The sequence below is a fragment of the Mirounga leonina genome, unplaced genomic scaffold (assembly GCF_011800145.1).
Source record: "Mirounga leonina isolate KUSES-001 unplaced genomic scaffold, KU_Mleo_1.0 Mir_93, whole genome shotgun sequence".
In the NCBI taxonomy this organism is placed as follows: Eukaryota; Metazoa; Chordata; class Mammalia; order Carnivora; family Phocidae; genus Mirounga; species Mirounga leonina.
The window spans coordinates 38,954,051-38,973,487 of record NW_023270854.1 but is presented as its reverse complement, the minus strand read 5'-3'; the positions used below and the strand labels follow the sequence as shown (position 1 = coordinate 38,973,487).

The following is a 19,437-nucleotide window of genomic DNA, read 5'->3' as shown; positions in this document are numbered from 1 at the left end:
AAGGAACACTTTTGCAGCCCCTTCCAATTGAGAGCATCTGTTTTGCAGTTTTGTTTTCTTTTTACATATTTCTTCTTCTGCAGTGGCTATTATGAGTTATCATTGCCTTGGCAACCAAAAAATTTTACCTCATTCCATTGTCTTGGCAACCAAAGAATTTCACCTCATTTCCCTAAAATAGTTATTGTATAAACACAGTTTGATTAGAAATGTCTTATGTACCTCTAAGAAAATGTAAATAAATTAATCATGGATTTTTTTTTGGAATGAAAGCTTTGCTAAACCGAGTCCAAATTATCAGCTGAGAAATATAATGCCTAAGTCAGCATAAGGCCAGAATAATCATACAGAGAAGAAAACAAACAACAACAAAATCGACCATAGATACTGTCTCTGTCATACCCAACACCAAGAGTTTTAGTAATAGACATATGTATCATACAAAAGTATCTTGAGAGTTTTTCACTGTACAATCTGCATGCATTTTCTTTTCATTTTTGTCAGCTACAGCAGCCAATTCCTGCAGAAGATGGGTCCTGGCTATGATCTAGGAGCCATACTAAAAATCCTTAAAAGGCTCAGAACTCAATAAGAAAAAGACAAATAACCCAACTAAGAAATGGCCAAAGAATTGGACTAGATATTTTTCCAAACAAAACAAACAAACGAAACAAGTGGCCAATAACCACGTGAAAAGATGCTCAACATTGTTAGCTCTTAAGGAAATGCAAACCACAGTGAGCTGGCAGTTTACAGCCATGATGTGGTCAAAAAGACAGACAACAAGCGTTGGCGGGGATGTGGAGAAAGTGGAAACTTTATACACTGCTGGTGAGAATGCAAAGCGGGGCAGCTGCTTTGGAAAACAATCTGACAGTTCCTCAAAAGGTGAAACATTTGTTCATTGTTCACTGATTACTGCATGACCCAGCAATTCCACTCCCAGGTATATCCCCCAAAGAACTAGAAACATAAGTCCATACCCAAACTTGCACATAAATTGCTCATAGCAGCATTATTTGTAACAGCAAAAAGTGGAAACAACCCAAATGTCCATCAATTGGTGGATAAATAAAATGTGGCATATCCATACAATGGAAAACTGTTTAGCTATAAAAAGGAATGAAGTACTATTACATGTTTCAACATGGATGAACTTTGAAATCCTTACGCTACCTAAAAGAAGCCAGAAAAAAGACCACATATTGTGTGATTCCACTTATCTGAAGTGCCCAGAACAAGCAATACTATGGGTCTCTAGAGACAGAAAATAGATTAGTGGTTGCCTAGGGCTGGGTTGGGGGTTGGTGCTGTGGCAGGAAGGAGATGGGGTCTGATTGCTAAATGTTCTAAAATTAATTGTGCTGATGGCTGCACAACTCTGAATATACTAAAACTACTGGATTTTACACTTTAAAAGGAATTGTGTATTACTTAAATTATAGCTTAATAAAGCCATTCAACGTGAATCCACCATGATCTTTCTAACTTTTCCAATTGCTGACATGGATAGATCAAGAGGATGGAACAGGGCGCCTGGGTGGCTCAGATGGTTGAGCGTCTGCCTTCGGCTCAGGTCATGATCCCAGGGTCCTGGGATCGAGTCCCGCATCGGGCTCCCTACTCCTTGGGAGCCTGCTTCTCCCTCTGCCTCTCTCCATCTCTGTCTCTTATGAATAAATAAATAAAATCTTTAAAAAAAAAAAAAAAGAGGATGGAACAGACTCCAAGACTGGCCTAGGCTCTGTCGTTCATTCAGAGGTGTATAAAATGGAAACTTTCAGCAGAAACATTATCTCTATCAGAGCTGTACTTGGGATAATCCAGCTCTAGAAAGAACACATTGTATGGAATTAGGAGTCCTAACAAGTGAACAGAAAAGCAAATTAGATATAAATAGAACTATTCTCATAAAAATAAAAGTATTCATAGCCAGGCACTATGTGAAGTGTTGTACATACATTCTTCCAACGTTCAGAACTGCCCAAATGAAGTGGGTATTATTATGTACAGCTTATAGATAAGCAATCTGAAAACAAGTTAAGTAAATCACCCAAAGAAAGCCAGCTTGTAAGTGGTCAAGGTGGGATTTGACCCACATCTGTGTGATGTTCGGGTCTCAATTACTATGCTAAAGAACTGTTTAAGATATTTGCATTATAACATAACCCCTCATGTGTATTTCCTAGCTCTACTCCGTAGTCCCTATCTACAAATGTCCTTTTGGAGGGAACACTTGTGAAAACCCTAAAACAGGGAGATTACAGGGATTGCCACTGACGGTGCAGTTGTCATGGTAACCAATCCACCCACTTGGTCTCTGCTACGGGCACACACTTCTGCCTCTACAGAATACACCAGTATTGTCGGGGATCCGGCACAGCATCAGTGAACCCCCCTGTTAATGCATATGACATAGGAAGGGCTGAGGTCCTGGTCTGCGTATTAAAGCATTAAAGTTTCTCCTTCAAACTTTCTGTCTCAGACTTACAGATTTTACATTCTCTCTTCTAATCCTTCCCATTTGCCCAGGATGTTCTGGTGTGGTTGGTTCTGAGGGGGGCTAAAAATCAGGGCCAGAGAGGGGTCTGCCGCTTTGTTCTAAGCGGGATTTACAAATGTGATTACTTTCTTTCTGGTGAAAAACTGACCCTCCCAACCCAGTAATTCCTCACTCGGTGCCAGACTGAATTGTTGACTGTCCCGCTCCCATTGCCATGTACAAAACAGACCTTCGGCTGCTAAAAACACATCTCAGAAATCATTGCACAGAAAACTTAAAGCCAGCACCCGGCAATATGCACTTTTCCTGTGGATACACACACAGACACGTACACACATCCGCCTATCCGCGTTCTTCTACATTGCCCCTACATTTGCAAGGACTCTTTCTTCTCTAATATTGGTGCTGTCTCTCTTCCTCCTCCTCCTCTCCATTTCACTGGCCTCGCCTGTCTTCAGAGGCACCTGAAGGCACATAAGGCAGGGAAGTGAAACCGACTGTAATTCTTCAGTTCACTTCTCTGCAGCCTCCAGTGAGCCAGTCTCCATACGGTGGCCCAGCTGAGCTCTGAGGAAGTTCGGAGTCCCTGCTCAGGTGCAATTTACCAACCCGCTCACAGGCGCCCTGGGAGCCCAGGACCTGACATACGTACGTGAGGGACTCAGGGGACAGCAGGAAACGGGCGAAGCCTCTAAGCTTGAATTTAGGAGATTAAAATAAGAAAAGGGACTCTCCTCTATGAATGGAAGAGACGGAAGGCTTTTACATCTAAAAAGGCCATCATTTTCCCTTTGAAGAATTATGTATAAATTACTGAGAGCAACCAGAAAGTCTAATTTTCCCATTTCCTTCTGATGTCCTCGTGTTCACCTTCGGGTTCCTTCAACTTCATTCATCTGGTCTGAAAAGTCTCTGACTAATTCTGTGCTCCAGTGAGATCACAGATATATTCGAGAGTTTTCTTGTTAGGCAAAAATGTATTCAAGTAAATTTTGCTTATTGTATCTTTGAAAATTAATGAGTCGATTTTAAATAGCATTTTCTGTGTATATGGTTTCTTCATTGTCTCAGGCCAGTGCCAGGTTATCCTTGCAAGTAGAACTATAATTATTAACCTATTTTACTGATGGGGGGGCTCAGCTAAAGTGGACCTAGGACACCTATTTAGGTTTATGATTGCAGAGACAGTGTTTCTACCATACTATGGCTTATTTTCTCAGTTCAAATTAAAAAAAAAAAAAAAAAGCTGATTTTTCCACTATGGAATTTGGCCATGTAGTGGATAATCCTTAGTGGGGCCTACCACTTCCTGTTTAATTTTGACAACCCTTCCCGAATCTGCATAACCCCTAGCCACTCACACCTTCTTTCAGTTCCTGGAAGGTACCAAACTTTTCTCGGCCTGGTGCTCATGCACATGGCTCTTCTCCCAGCTTGTGCTTTCCCTGGGCGCTCGCCCTGCCTTCCTCCAGACTCGTCACTCTGGATAGCTCATCTTCAACTACTTTGTAGAGAAAGTCTTCTTTGGTCTCCCCAGTGAGGTTATAGGACTCTGTTACATGTTATCCCATGGAAGTTTGCTAACCTGCAGCATGTATTACCAGTCTGATTAATTTGTGTAATTCTTTATTCTTTTTCCTTACACTGTAAACTGCACAAAGTCAGCAATGGATCTGTCTTGTTTAACTCTGCATCGCAGGACTTAGCTCAGGGCTTGGTGGATGATATATTTATGTTCAGTACAAACGTGGGGGATATTTCACAGCAGAACTTCCTGTTAGTGGTATATTGCAACGCATCGTCCCAAGTTCCCACTGTGGGGGTCGTGAGGTCATAGGCATGGATTTAGAAAAGCCACCTAAGGTTGTGAAGGCCCCCTTGCTTCTCAGGTCTGCTGCCAGTTCCAATTATACTGAAAATTAAGATGATTTTACAAGGAATGCAGCTGTATTTTCATCTCCTCCTACTGGAATAGCAGACTGTCCCCTTTGAACTCTGATACTTCTGGAACTACTGCATTATCTAGCACAAGGACACAGAGCTTTTAATAAAACATCTTCATTAACTCAGATTACAAATATGTAATTGCTGAACTGAATTGAATTATAGGAGTGAAGATACCATGATTGACCTTTTTCTTTTCCTTGGGGAAACAGTCTTTTTTGTTTCTTTTAAGGACTGACTTTTCTCTTTTCAATGGAACACCACCAATTACCTTGTAAACTATATTAGTTGGGTATGTAGAGACTTAAATGCTTCTGAATTTGTACTTCTTTGTCCAACAAATATTGAACACCTACTCTCCAGGCTCTAGAATTTCCTTGCTCATCTTCCTGCACTGCTAGTCCTCTTTTTCTTTCTTTTTCAGATGGTTTTATCTTTTACTAATTTCTTTGATTTCCCATATTTCCTTGTATTTCCCTTACTGTTGTTTTTTCTTCTTTTTCATTTCCCTATGATTTATTTTCTCTCTTTGCATCATAAACATTCACTATTTTTATTTTCTCACGATTGTAGGCTTTCTCTAGTATCTTTCTGCTTTAATTCTAATGTTGCAAATAGTTCTAACCCTATTTTCATTAATATTATTTGTGACTAAATAGGCCGTTTTAATATTCACAAGGAAATAGATATATTCACTGTTTCATCTATGTTACAACTGAGAGTCCTTCCTCTGGTTAACTCATTCTCCTGCCCATATCATAATAGTGTTGTGTGTGTGTGTGTTTTAAAGAAATCATCATTAGTAATTCATGCATCATGAATTATCTTGGAAGTTAATGGAAAGGACATAACAATGAATATATTTTCTGAAATTCTAAGTGAATGACAGAAGGTATAAACATTTATGGCATAACAATTGTTAAAATGATTTTCTTGAAACAAAATAAATTTCCAGTTACAGGAATCTTATTTTATGTTATTAGAGTATACAGGCATTTTTATAATTCTGGCTTCTACCTGTTGTTGTATTTATCACCTGTAAGTATCACCAACACGAATAGCTTTTCTATTGTCCTCACAGAAACAAAGCTGATACTATTTTACTATTCCACCAGTGCACAGAAATCTAGGGGAAAAAAAAACCCTCTTGGTTTAAATTCAAGCTCTTAGGCTTTGTTTTGTTTTTTATTTTCACAATTATTTTTCATAGTTAAATTGAAAGTTCTTATTTTTATTGATTTATTTAAAATATATTGGCTCATTGTATTTTTAGTAAGTTAATTAAGTAGTGAAAAATCTCAGCAACCCCATTACCTAGCTCCTTAATCTCAGAACTAATAATTAAGTATGTTAGACCAATGGGAAAGAATTTTGGCTTTCCAAAATATTCCTCTCACTCCTTTTGTTTGGGTGGGTTTGAAGAAGCACTAGAAAGTTGTAACTTTTAATCTCTTCTGTGATGTGGTAAAACTAAGATACGGAAGTTGTAGATTAGAGTTCACTTTCTGTATAAGCCATATCTATAAAATATACTCACAACAAGGGAGTATTCTTCAGATGATGACGACTGACTCCCAACTCAATCCTATGCAGATAATTAGACAAATTATTTATCTTCTCTGAGCCTCAATTTTCTAATATTTAAAAAGATGAGAAGAATGTTACAAGGACTAGAATATGTAAGTAAGTAATATGTCAAGCTCATGGTAGGTACTCAACAGTGACAGTTACTATTGTGGTTGGTAAACAACATTGTGTGTGTGTCAATCATCTTTAAAATAACCTCCATTTTTATTTCAACATTGGCTTTTTCAATTCACACTTAATTGACCAAATCCTAAGTGTCCACCTCAATTATACTTAAGACCAGTATCAATTCAAATTGAACTCACATTTCTAGATCAAGGTCAGGCACTTGATCTACTGAGGGAGATAGACACATAAACCAAACCTACAACAGCAGGAGGGCTCCTCCAGAGGTTACTCATTTTGGAGAAGGCAGGGAGGTACTATAGATGTACCCAATCCAGCTAACTCACTTGGAAGTCAGAGTCCTGGCAACACATACCCTTAGATCAAAGCAGCTGGAGATATAGGATGGCATTTAGAAAAATAATTGTTCATGTGTTCATTTATGTGCTTTGATTAGTCTGCTGGACATGTGCACGTCAATCTTAGCAATGTGCTAAATGTGCCTGACTACTTTCCTATTGGAAATCATTAAAATTTTATACAAATGATATTTAAACCTCTTCCGAATAATGACCAACCTATGTTAGTTGGTTCTCTATATAGTAAGCTTGAAAAAAATGAGCAGCTCGTTCACTTTTTAAATTAATTACTCTTTACTTTCCTGAGATTGCCACTTAAATTCTTAAGCTTTATTATGGAAACTTGAAATTCTAATTTGGCATTGGTAGGATTATTGAGGCTTGCATTCTTTCCAGGCAGAGGGAGAAAGATCAATGGGATTCTTTCCACTACAATAGGGACAAACCCCCTGAGATCTGGCCGGTCTAGAATAATGACACTAGAATAAGGACAAAATTTTGTGTCCATTTTGTTCATTGATATATCCCAAGTGCCTAGGATAGGGGTTGGCAAACTATGACTCAGAACAAATCTGGCCTGCCTCCTGTTTTTATATACGCCCTTCTTCCTGAATGGTTTTTACATTTTTAAATGGTGGAGGAAAAAAAAAATCAAAAGAAGAAGAATATTTCATAACATGTGAAAATTAGACAGAATTTCAGTGCCCACAGTGATGTTCTATTATAACACAGCCATGCCCATTTATTTACGTATTGTCCTGTTTTCGCGCCACAAGGGAAGACTGGAGTAGTTTTAACAAGGATTGTGTGACTCCCAAAGCCAAAAATAATTACTATTTGGTATTTTACAGGAGAAAAAAATTCTGACCCCAGGCCTAGAACAATACCTTTCCTTAACTTCTTTTAAAGTCAGACACATTAATATTTAACCCTCACAAGTTTCATTCCAAAAGGAAAGTCTTAAGTCTATATATAACTCTAAGGACGACCACTAGATCATATCCTAGCATGGAGAGGCTCATAGCAAGAAGCGGAACACTGTGGGTGAGAACACAGACTCCAGAGCCACACTTCCCCCAGCTTAGACTTTGGTTCTACCACTTAGCAGCTGTGCAACCATGGACAACATGCTTAACTTCTCTGTGTACCAGTTTTTCCATCTATTGAATGAGGCTAATGCTGGTACTCATCCCTTAGGGCTGTTTTGAGCATTAAATAAGTTAATGTTTGTAAAATGCTTAGAAGATCCTCTGGTATAAAGTAGCTGTCGTAGGGCGCCTGGGTGGCTCAGTCGTTAAGCGTCTGCCTTCGGCTCAGGTCATGATCCCAGGGTCCTGGGATCGAGTCCCACATCGGGTTCCCTCCTCGGCGGGAGGCCTGCTCTCCCTCTCCCGCTCCCGCTGCTTGTGTTCCTGCTCTCGCTATCTCTGTCTCTGTCAGGTAAATAAATAAAATCTTTAAAAAAAAAAAAAGTAGCTGTTGTAAATAAAGTGATATATTTTTTACTGCGTTTTTAAGTTAAGAAAATAGAGATACTTGGAAATTGGCTAAGGTAATGAGTGAACCCAACATGTTCATAAATATGGAAAAAATACAAGATATGAATTAAAATTTGAACATGTCCACTTTTGTCAGTAAATCCTCTAAGCCAATACAACACATTAATATCTACTCTAATTGCCTTTTGATTGTAGGATATAACTATTTGGCTCCCATACCTGTGATATAATTTTGTAATCAATGGTCCTGTTTCACATAATAAACAAATTGTATTCTGAATGGTTGGGTAACTTCTGATACAAAAATCTAACTACCTAACAACTTCTAATCTGAGGCTATCAAATTGATATAAAGGGAAGTAACAACTTAGAGAATACATGGATACAAGATTAGTTTGCTTTGCTAAGGTTGTTACTCAGGCCTTAGGAAGAGAACCAATAGAAAATATAGTCCTACATTTAAAGAAACACTTTCTAAGCAACAAAGGCAGGAATCAAAGCTGCGTATTAGGAAATCTAATGGCTTTTTAATCATTACAAATCATTTTAGCCAATAGATAATTGTGCTCCTGGTATTTAAGTAGATTTTTAAATTAATTTATATGAAATCTTTAAACTTTTTTACAGAGTGAAATCTTTATAAGGTAGCCTTCTGTCTTCTATAAAATATAATCTCTGGAAAACTACACTTCAGTATAGGGCTGTAAATGGGACTGTAATAGCTGGTGGTTAAATGTTTTAAAAAATATGATTATTTTCAACAATGCTTTTCTATTACAGGTGTTTTCCTGTAGAAGGTTCAATGGCCTTTTGTTATGTGTAATAGTAATGTAGATTGAGGAACATATTGGTGAAGTCAACACTGAGCTTTCTTATTTTATAATCTTAATTCTTTCAACTTTCAGTAAGCATTTATTTAACTGCTAGCAACATTGTGTGAGATGCAATGAAAATGTAAAAAAGAAGTTAATGAATCCAGTCTAAATTGACTTATTTGAATAACTACTAAATTATGCACTAAAATTTTAAAAATACAAATAAAAAAGAAACTTTTGGGATTGCTTAAGCTACACTTGGACTGTATGTCTTCTGATATTTACTTATTAATGTACTAAACACTGCATGTTATGTCACTAATTAAATTAAATTTTCATGCTTTAGAAGTCTTTAAAAATGACATCTCCAGAAACTTTTTCAAGAACTTATTTCTTAAGTTTTATATTTCTTGCAATAAAACCAAAAGAAAACAAGAAGTAAGATTTCAAATGTCTTAATTTTTGTCTCCTGAAGTCCTTTCCTCTTAAATTAGTTATGCATATGTTTGAATATAAGATAATGTCTTTTATTTTTAATTTATTATTCTTATGCTTAATTTGCTAAAATAAAACATGAATCTGAGCATAATGGCATACTCAGAAAGACTAAAGCAACTAGAGCAAAAATTAAATATTAATTTGGGTATTTATAAAGTCTTCAGGCTTGGGTTGCTTTATTTTTCTAGATGTAATAAAAATTCAAAATTACTTAATAATCTTTAAAAATATTTAAAATACTGTTATTACATTAATAGCCCTACTTTCAATAGATGATAACATGTATTCTTAAAAAAATAAATTCTTTTTGAAGTGATTCTATTTCCTTATATTTTGTACTTTTTCCAACAGATTAGTCAATTTTAATTTTTCAACTCCTTGCCTAAATTTGAGGAATTCTTTCATGTTTAGACTTTTAAAACTATAGGTGGATAAAAAGTAATATATACAATGCATTTCCATTCAATTGTCTTCAATAAAAGTGATGTATTTGCAGAAGCAATTGTTTAGCACATTTATCCTTCTGTTAAACTCCATGTAAGTCTGAGAGAACATTTTTATATTCTGCTGATGCTATAATAAATGGGCCAATATAGTACTATTGGTTACAACTTACAGCATTTTTGTCTACATTAAAGTTAAGATCTTGATGGTTAGTCGTTCATTCTTTCTGCAAATTAAAATTGGAATTATGTAATTAGTCCCCCCAAATTAAAATGCTACAGTTATCCATAATGGAACAAAATCTAAATTATATTCTTTTGAGATCAACAGCAGGTTCACATGAACTGTTTTCTTCTCTGTATCTTTCGCTTTTAAAGAAAAACACAGTTTTCTTCCTACCGCAGAAGTATCAGATTCTTGCAGCATCCATGACACTTGTAAGCACTTAGTGGTCAGACACCACTACACGTCCTTCAGATGATATGGCCCAGTGAAGCTGGACAGTGTCGTCACAGAGCCGGGCAGCCTGGTATCTCAGCCATCCACCAGGACAGAACCAGCAGGCCCCAGCTGGTATGCTGAATCCAGACGAGGGTAGAAAATGCATTTTGCATTTTGAAAGTCAACTGTTCTAACACTGAGCCCTAGAACATACTTATCAGGTAAAAGTGCATGGAGGGCTTCGGAAATTCTTTGAAAGATCAAATTTGTAATGCTCATATCCCAAAGCCACTCTTAAAACAAGTTAAGCCTTAATCTTATTATCCCTCTGGATTTCTGAGTTTCTACTAGATTTTACATGTTTTTAAAAATACGAATAAATCTATGTTCAGGACTATGACTGTGTTGTCTGAATTCCTGAATATGTATAATATATGCTAAATTAAGTATACCTGTAGGTCATTTAAAAGTGATAAAAGTTAAGATAACGGTGTGGTGTGGTGTGGTGACATGTGCCCATCGCACTAAGTTTTGATCTTTAGACAAATGAAAAACTCTTACAAAAATAAAAGTACATTCCATGTTCTTATTCACACTTGGACTCCTGTGCTCACTATTCAAGCACACAAGGGTTTGAATTCTTGCTTGTGCTATTGTCTTACTGTCATTTATTGACACGATTCATTAACTCATCCCTCACGAATAGTAGAAAATCAACTTAGAAGGTTTCTAAGTCCAAGATTTCCCATACCCCTGTGGGCCTCACCTGAACACCAGTGCTGTAGAGAATATCTTCCTTTTCTTAAAACATTTCTTTTTTTTTTTTTTTAAAGATTTTATTTATTTTTTTGACAGAGAGAGACACAGCGAGAGCAGGAACACAAGCAGGGGGAGTGGGAGAGGGAGGAGCAGGCCTCCCGCAGAGCAGGGAGCCCGATGCGGGACTCGATCCCAGGACCCTGGGACCATGACCTGAGCTGAAGGCAGACGCTCAACGACTGAGCCACCCGGGCGCCCTCTTAAAACATTTCTACCTGCGTCTAGTAGAAGCATCACGACTAAAAAATAAATGTCTAATTCCAGAAAGCTGCACAAAATGGACCCCCCTCCCCCCACGTTAGACATCCTTCTGAATGGGAAAATGGCATGATGGATTTTTAAACCATGTTAACACTCTGGTGGATTAGGCTGGGATAGCCTGGCACCTGAAATCATGATGTTTTACCATGAGAAACTGAGAAGATACTGTTTCTCTTTTTTAAAAAGAGAAAGAAATGCTCTGCTAGGGCTCATTAAAAGGGGTTTTAAGATTGGAGCCAATAAAATATGACTGTCAATTCCTACAGTTAAAACTCAGCAACATTTAAAAAAGGCATCATTTCTCTCTCCCTTTTGACGTTAAAACCTATTTGCAGCGCACACAGACATATTCCGAAGAGCAACATCAAGTCCCCAACTTCTTTGTGACTTCAGGACAAGCACAAGGACCTAACTGGCGCCAGATGACTCGCCCCCTCCCAGTTTTCAGCTGTGTTCCCCTTAGAGATGGGCGCTGCTAGGCATGATTCACTCTGACATCCTGAAACCTCTTGCTCTGCTCTCCTTTAAAAGTGAAAAAGAAAGGCTTTCCACAAGACAGAAAAGTTTGCCTGGGTCTGTGATGCCAGAATTTCCAATAGTGACCCGAATAGACCAAACGTTTGGAAGCTCTAACTTCCAAAGGGAGCAGACCTCAGTCACTCAACAACAACAACAACAACAACAACAACAACAACAAACCTTGAGCGTCTGACAGAAAGAATGAAAGCTCTCCTCCCTGAGGAGGAGAACGCCAGGGCGCTCCCGCTCACCCAAGGCAGGAAAGAGGTGGAGTGGGGTGGGACTTGTCATTGCAGAATCCTTTTCCTTAAGCCAGCTCATTTTGAGATTTGGAGGGAGGACTGGTTAGAGAGGGTTCCAGAGCGGCCCTTGTAACTGCCCCGGCCTTTGGCCCCACCTGCCTGTCAATTTCAGCCCACAAGTCCCACATTCCTTGCTCTGGGGATGTTGAGAACGTGGGCTTTCTAGAGCTCCGGGATGCTGTTAGGCCACTTCCCCGTTGACCTTTCGGGGACTCCGAAATCAAGTTTCCCCACACAGTCTGAATTGTCTGTTTGCGTTTGTTTTAAGCTTGCCAGAGCCTCCCGCGCAGCCCACCCCTCTCCCCCCTCCTCTCTGCCCCCTCCTCTCCCTCCGGCCTTTCCTGCTTCCAACACCCCCAGCCCCCCGCCCTCCTCTTTGTTGTCTCCTACCTGCTGGCCAGGCTCTGCCTGCAGTGCTGCCTGAAGGGCATCAGGTGGTAGTTCATGGCGTCCAGCAGCAGCTTCTGGCAGACCGGGTCGGTGCGCATGAAATCCACTGACTGGACCCGCTCCACCAGCTCCGGGGCCGGGATGAGCGCGAAGCGGAGGCGCTTCATGAGGTCGGGCGCGTACCGCATGCGGGTCTCGCGGTCGTGCTCCAGCCACAGCACGGACATCTGGAAGAGCGCCAGCTCCGACTCCACGGGGGGCGGCAGCGAGTCCAGCAGGGCGCGCATCTCCTCGAAGTTGAGCAGCAGCACGTCCTCCACCAGGTACTTGTTGGCCAGCTTCTTGGTCTCCTCCAGGCCGTGCAGCGCGGCGATCTTGCACACCTGCTTGTAGTTCTGTACCGAGATCTGGTCGTTGAGGAACTGCACGCAGAGCTTGGTGACCTGGGGGATGTGCAAGATCTTGCTGACCGACAGCACCTCCTCCACCGTGTCCAGGGAGAGGGTCACGTTGGCCGTGTAGAGGTACTCGAGCACCAGGCGCAGCCCGATGGACGAGCAGCCCTGCAGCACCAGGTTGTTGATGGCCCGGGGACTGGTCAGCAGCTTGTCGTCGGGGGAGGAGGAAGGAGTCCCGGGCTCCTCCTGCGGCGGCGGCGGCGGCTGCTGCTGCGGCGGCTGCTGCTGCTGGTCCTTGGGGGCCCCCAGGCCGTCCTGGCCGCCGACCCCTCCCCCGAGAGGGGGGTGGCTGGAGAAGAGCGATCGGAAGTACTGCGAGCAGGAGGCCAGCACGGCCTTGTGGCAGTGGAACTGCTGGCCCTGGGCTGTCAGGGTCACGTCGCAAAACAGCTGCTTCCTCCACAGCAGGTTGAGGCCGTGCAGCAGGTTGTCGCTGTGGCTGGGGTCGAAGGTGGAGGTCCTGTCCCCGGATCTGGACATGGCGAGCTGACTCGGCGCACCTGGCTTTAAACCCTCCTCCAACCTGGCACACAGGGGTGGGGGATGGGAGGGAGGGGAGAGGGTAGTGGAGGGGGTGGGGTGTGGTCGGGTGGGGAAGGGTGTGGAGGGGAGGGGAGGGCGAAGAACAACAATGAGTGCTCAGCTTGGCTCCTGCCCGGCGCGCCCCAGGACCCCGACCCTAGGAGTAAGGTCTGAAGGCACTGAATCCGTGAGCGCCACCAAAAGAGCCCTGTCTGGGGTCGGGGCGCCGGTTCAGCTCCCTGCTACTCCTCTCGCCACCGCCCACACACTTCGTCCCTCACTTTCCTAAAACCACCCTGGCTCGGCTCTTGGCAGCGACAGAGGTGGCAGCAGCGACGGCAAAGTGGCGGCGGAGGCCGAGACACCTCGTGGGCTCGTGTCCATGCCGGGCCTGAGGAAGGGAAAGGCCGGGGAGTGGGGAGCCGGGGGTTCCCGGAGAGCGCAGAGGCGACCGTCGGCGGAGGTTCCAGGTCAACTTGTGCCTGCAGCTTTGCTTTTCGTAGTTGGTCCAGTTTGGGGGGTAGGAAAGGGGACCCGACAAGCGTGCGGGTGGGCGATTCTTAGCCCTCCAAAAGCTGGGAACCCCTTCGATTATCCGTGCTGCCCCGAGAAACTCCTAGGCTAATAGTCTGAGGTAGCAGATAAAGCCCTTTCTTCTCCCGGGAAAGTGCAGTGGAGCGCGGTGAGGACCAGCTCAGTGGACTCGGCAGAGGCGGGAGCTGTCCTTATCAATTCTAGCTCATTTCCCTCACCCGGGCCCTGCCTGCTTGCCTGCCTCGCAAACTGTTGGCTTCCCCGTCACCACTCAGTTTTGCTAATTTTCCAGAGACGCCTTTAAACCTGGCAGGAGAATCCTTTCAGCCCCCCCACCCCCGGCCCCCTCTCTCCCGCCCCCCGCATTTCAAAGCGCGGAAGTTCAGACGTGTATCTCCCCTTCTCTCGCGGGGCGGCACCGGGGAAGACGGGGAGGGAGGAAGTGGGGCCACTGGGGTGGATTTAGAGCAGGAGCCGGGAGGCCCGGAGGGATTCACGTGAAAGGTTCTGTCTCCAAGGCACCGGGAACAGTGGCTTTAACTCCAGTAACTGTGAGAAGTTCAAGTTAACTGGCAGGTGTTGGGGGAGGGGGTGGGGCCTGTCCAATGAGGGGGGGTAGGTTTCGTGGGGGGGTCTCTGCATCCCACGCAGCATCTCCGCGCGAAGCCTCAGCTTCCCTACGAGCCCCTCGATACAACCCCCAGCGGCCCCCCACTCGGGCACCCCCACTCTCCTGGCCCTGGAACTACTTCTGTAAAAAAAAAGTCTGAACCGCCCGCATCTAGGCGGAGGACGGCAGGAAGGGGGAGGCGAGGCGAAATCGATACGCCAGGTCCTTAACCTGTAATTACACCTTCCAGGGCCGAGCAGAAAGGGACCCTCTGCCCACATCCCGCCCGCGCGCCCGCCCGCCCGGGAGAGCCGCCGCCGCCGCCGCCGCCGCCGCCCGGCTCCGAGGGATCCCGCCGGACCTGCCCCTTCCACTGCGGCTCACTCTGCCCTGCCTGGCGCCAGTCCTGGATCGCCGGCTTCCTATTTATACCACACTGGGCTCCTCTCGACTCACTTTACCATCCCGTTCCAGGTGGACTCTAACCTCCCTCGAGCTCCCTCCCCGGGCAGGACCCCCTCCCCCACCGGCCCCCAAAGCTCTGGCTTTCCTGAAACATCTCCCAGAGTCTCTCCCTTTAAGTGGACCCGGTCATACCTCTCTCTCGCTCTCCCTGCTTCGTTGTCTAGCCCCCCCCCCATCTTTTCCTGTTCCCCTTCCTTCTTGATCTCCTCCTTTGCCTTCCCCCCCATCTGCTTATTTCTTGCAATAGGAGTTTTATTCTTTAAGAGCGTTTGCCACACAACTAACCCCCCCACCCCGAAAGACTCCCTCCCTGTCCCCTCCCCCGCCAAGAACCCAAAAGACAGAACAAAATACACACAAGGCAGACACAAGGCCAGAAACTTACCTGCTTTCAACCAGCTGCAAAGTCAAGGCTCACTTAAGCTCCCCCCCAAAAATCAATTGTCCTTCCTTTTTAAAGGTTTGCTCTCTCCTTGGGAGGGGGAAAACACCTTCTGGTTCCCAACTCCAGGCAGTCACTCTTTACAATTTATTTTGTCGTACATCATTTGATCACCATGAATTAGCAACAGCAAGAAAATGTAGGAGAGGGAGAAAAGAGAGAAAGAGAGAGGGAGAGAGAGGGAGAGAGAGGGAGAGAGAGAGAGGGAGCAGAGCTTTCTGCAAGAGAAGAAGAAGAAAAAATGTACGTGTGACAAATTATGCTACCAAGAAACAACACATCATTATCCTTGGGCCTGGGGCTCAGTGAGTCGTAACGAGAGTAATAGGAAATCCACGGTTGGGGAGAGAAACGGTCGTGCTTGGCCAGTAGAGAGAGACCATACAGGGGGATGGATGCTGGAGAGACTCGCAAAATTATGGCTCAAGGCTATTGTAAAAATTGTCGAGCGTAAATGACTGCGATTTCAAACATCTTTGGAAGAAAGAAGGGGAAAAAGCGAGCCCCCCCTCCCTCCCTCTCCCTCTCTCTCCCTCTCTCTTCTCTCTCTCTATAAAGAACCGTCAAGTTTTAGTGCGCATTGCTAATTAGTCAATTTCTCTCTGCCTTCACAGGCTGGCGACTTCGCTGCTGAGCTGAAACTGCTAATTTCTGTGACCAGCTTTTTTCTTAGCTGTGATCTGGATGAATGAGTAGCTGTCTCACAGAGATGACAAAAATAAACTCTAATCCCCCCCAAAATTTCCACTACATCTTTCTCATGCATAGATTTATGATCTTCAAGCGCTCTGTGCAATATGCAAACTTTTTTTTGTGTCTGTATATATGCTGTTGTTTCCAGATTTCACTACATTGGTATGCTGTTCTCCACCCCCCCCGCCCCCATGAAATTCAGAAAACGTCTGATCTCAAAGTATGCTAAGATGCCACTTTCTAGTGTCTTGGTATTTGGGGGTTGAGTCTAATTTGGAAGACACTAGCCCTTGCCTAAAAGGTGAGTGGCTAGAGTGTACAAACTGGGGGTGGGGGAATTAGAGCTGGTAGACGGAATAGAGGACAGCTCTTCGCTTTACATTTGTTTCCCTGCACTATTCAAGCTTTATGATCTTGTTGGAAAACATATTTTTCTCTATCATTTTGTGTGGTTAAACAAACATCTCTGAACTTCTGTGTCAGCTCTTCAACAGATAAGGGTTCAGAAGTAAGATTTTTTTTAATTGAAAGATTATCATATTGTCAGATTTGTCTTTCAATTAAGAGTCTTTGATTTGCAGGAGCTAGAATCAAGTGCTAGGAAACCCAGCTGCAGTTTCACAAATGTAACCTTTAAACTTTGGATGTTATCTGATATATAAGGATGACCACCTACAGCTCACATTTTTGACCCTGCTTAGCATGCAAAATGAACCCCCAAATGATTCCGGAATTTTCACCGTACCAGAGATTCATGTGCATTTTGGTAGAGGACATGTTCTCTAGACTTATCTCATGATGTATTGCACCCTTACATTTATAGCCCTGCATTTCGGTTGTCAGTGGGGGTTGGAGGTGTCCAAGAAAGAAAGCAAAAAAAAAAGCAAAAAAAAAAAAAAAAAAAAAGAAGGCATGCCCTTGAATAAAATGAACATGAAAGAAAGCTGGACATGAGTTAAATTGAGTTTTCCTTGCTATTAAAGATACGAATATGATTCATTCTAATTTATATGTGCTCTGATTAGTAAAGTTATTAAAATACACATCAGGGCACCACTGAAAGCCTGTCTTCCCACCTTCCCTTTTGATTTGTGAGATATGGAAAGACACCTGCTTAAGAGAGGGAGAGAAAACTGAAAATTCTTTGGTTTAGAAAGAGGGAATTCCCCATTTAGAATAATAAACATTAACATGCATGTGGGATATTTGCTCTTAAATAAATGAAGAAGGATTGAACTGAAGCATTTACTCCTCACAAAGGCCCTTCTCTATCAAGGTCCTAGGTTATCTGAGAGTAAGATACTTTATTCAGATCTTGTTGAAATACTGTATTTCACATTTCATATTTATAATAAAAAGCTCAAATACATGGTAAAATAATAGAAAAAGATTTTTTTGTTTGTTTGGAGCAGGGAAAAGAAAGGGAACAGATTATCCAAATCTTCTGGCTCTACTATTTGTTTTGAATTTTTCCTTTTTTGAATTTCCCTTATTTAGGTCTTGAACAAGAAGATTGTGTAATTGTGATATAGTGTCTTTTGGGGGATTCTGTGCATAGCAATTAAATCTATCAAGTAGGTACAGTATCACCAAATTCTCATACATTGAAAGTATAATTTGTATAGTATGCTTTTGATGCTTACCTCTTTTGAGCTTCCAATGAAGCATTTTGAACTAAATCCAAAGCGGAATAAGAGTATTAATCACTTAAACTATTGTCATCTCTCCATGTTCTCATAAAGGAAGTAAGATGTGTTTTGAGATCTCAAAATATCTTGATTTTGAATTTCTGTTTTTTTTTTTTAGTAATAGGATATATTGATCACTAATTATGATTACAAGGATCTCTGTTGCTCCAAACAATATGAAAGGCACATTTCAAAAATTTTAACTATCTATAGTTTTGATGCTTTTTTAACAACGAGAGTGGAAGGGCAAGAGAAGGGTTGGGGTCTTGCAATTCTAAAACGGCTGTTGAAAGGAAGTGGCTAGGCATTTTCTTCTGGGTTTTAAAGTTACACTATTTGAGAATGTTTAAGATTCCAGAGAAAAAATTACAATTGCGGCTGTTTTGTAAGCAATTAAAAATAATATTGATAATTAAAAATCCCTTCATAATCTAGGTGTAAACTGGCATATATATCATGCAAGTCTCACACCTCCAATATCTTGCACTGGCTTTGACTGAAATTATTGCAGAACTCACAAATGATATGACACTATTTACAATAAATCCCGTTATGAAAGATTCAATTTGCAGCAATCAGATGCTAGCTACTAAGCGATTGTAAGTATTTGAATTTTATCCTACTTCACTGTTCAACGTACAGAAATTGCATCTGTGTGTTTGATCTGTCCTGCTGAGCACTATCAGCAGCTTGCATCTCTGCCACTATTGTTTTTAAAATGGCAGGAAGGACGTGACTAGTGAAGAGCACTCAGCAGGATGGATTTCACATGGCATAAGAGAAGCCAGAATTGTCTTATAAAAAAACTAAATATGATCATGTAGTTCATCTAATTCAAGCAGTCTTCATACTTCGACAGAATTATCAGAATTATTCATCAGTGAATCTGCATTTAAACTATGTACAGTGGAGAGATTCTGGAACTGCTTCCACTGAGCAATCTACTAGAGCTCTAGCTCTAAGCTGTCTGGTCAGCCTTCCGGGTGGCAGGGACCCAGGCAGATCAGTGGCTCTGGTTTCTCAGGACCATCTCACTGGACTGGATGAACTTAAGATTATCTTCAGAACAGTTCCAGAAGGGTTTTTGCTGCTTCACATGAAGGGGCAGCCACATTGAAACTTTATTTTCTTGACTTTTCTGCTTAAGATTTATGAGTGATCACCAAATTGTATAAACACCAAAGCCTGGTTTCTCCTGTGCTGCTTTTGATTAGTAAATACTACTTCCTGTGGCCTGACCTTCATGATGGCCACCAATTGTAAAATGGATGAAAGGAGGAATTATTCCATTTTACAATAAAATTGAACAAAGAAGGACCTTCTAGATCCCCAAAGCCACGGAGTGGCAAAACCCAGAGAAAAACGGTAGGTTTCTATTTGAAATCTTGGGTAGACATGGCCAGAAATATCACAAAACCAGCAGCATCAGGAAGCTTCTGATGAACTTAAGTTTATCTTCTTAAGGACTTCAATCAGAAGTCCTTGGCCTTGGTCAGTTTTCCCATATTTGGAGAGAACATTTTCTTCATTTAACTAGTA

General features: G+C 42.2%; 1 protein-coding gene across 1 annotated transcript in view; it reads right to left on the bottom strand.

The window, feature by feature from the left end:
• KLHL14 (kelch like family member 14) overlaps nt 1–13,424 on the bottom strand; it is a 94,449-nt gene extending 81,025 nt beyond the window's left edge. The window contains exon 1 of the mRNA XM_034995726.1: nt 12,487–13,424. Coding sequence (XP_034851617.1) covers nt 12,487–13,424 — 938 coding nt within the window. The remainder of the gene's footprint in view (nt 1–12,486) is intronic.
• Nucleotides 13,425–19,437: the final 6,013 nt, after the last annotated feature.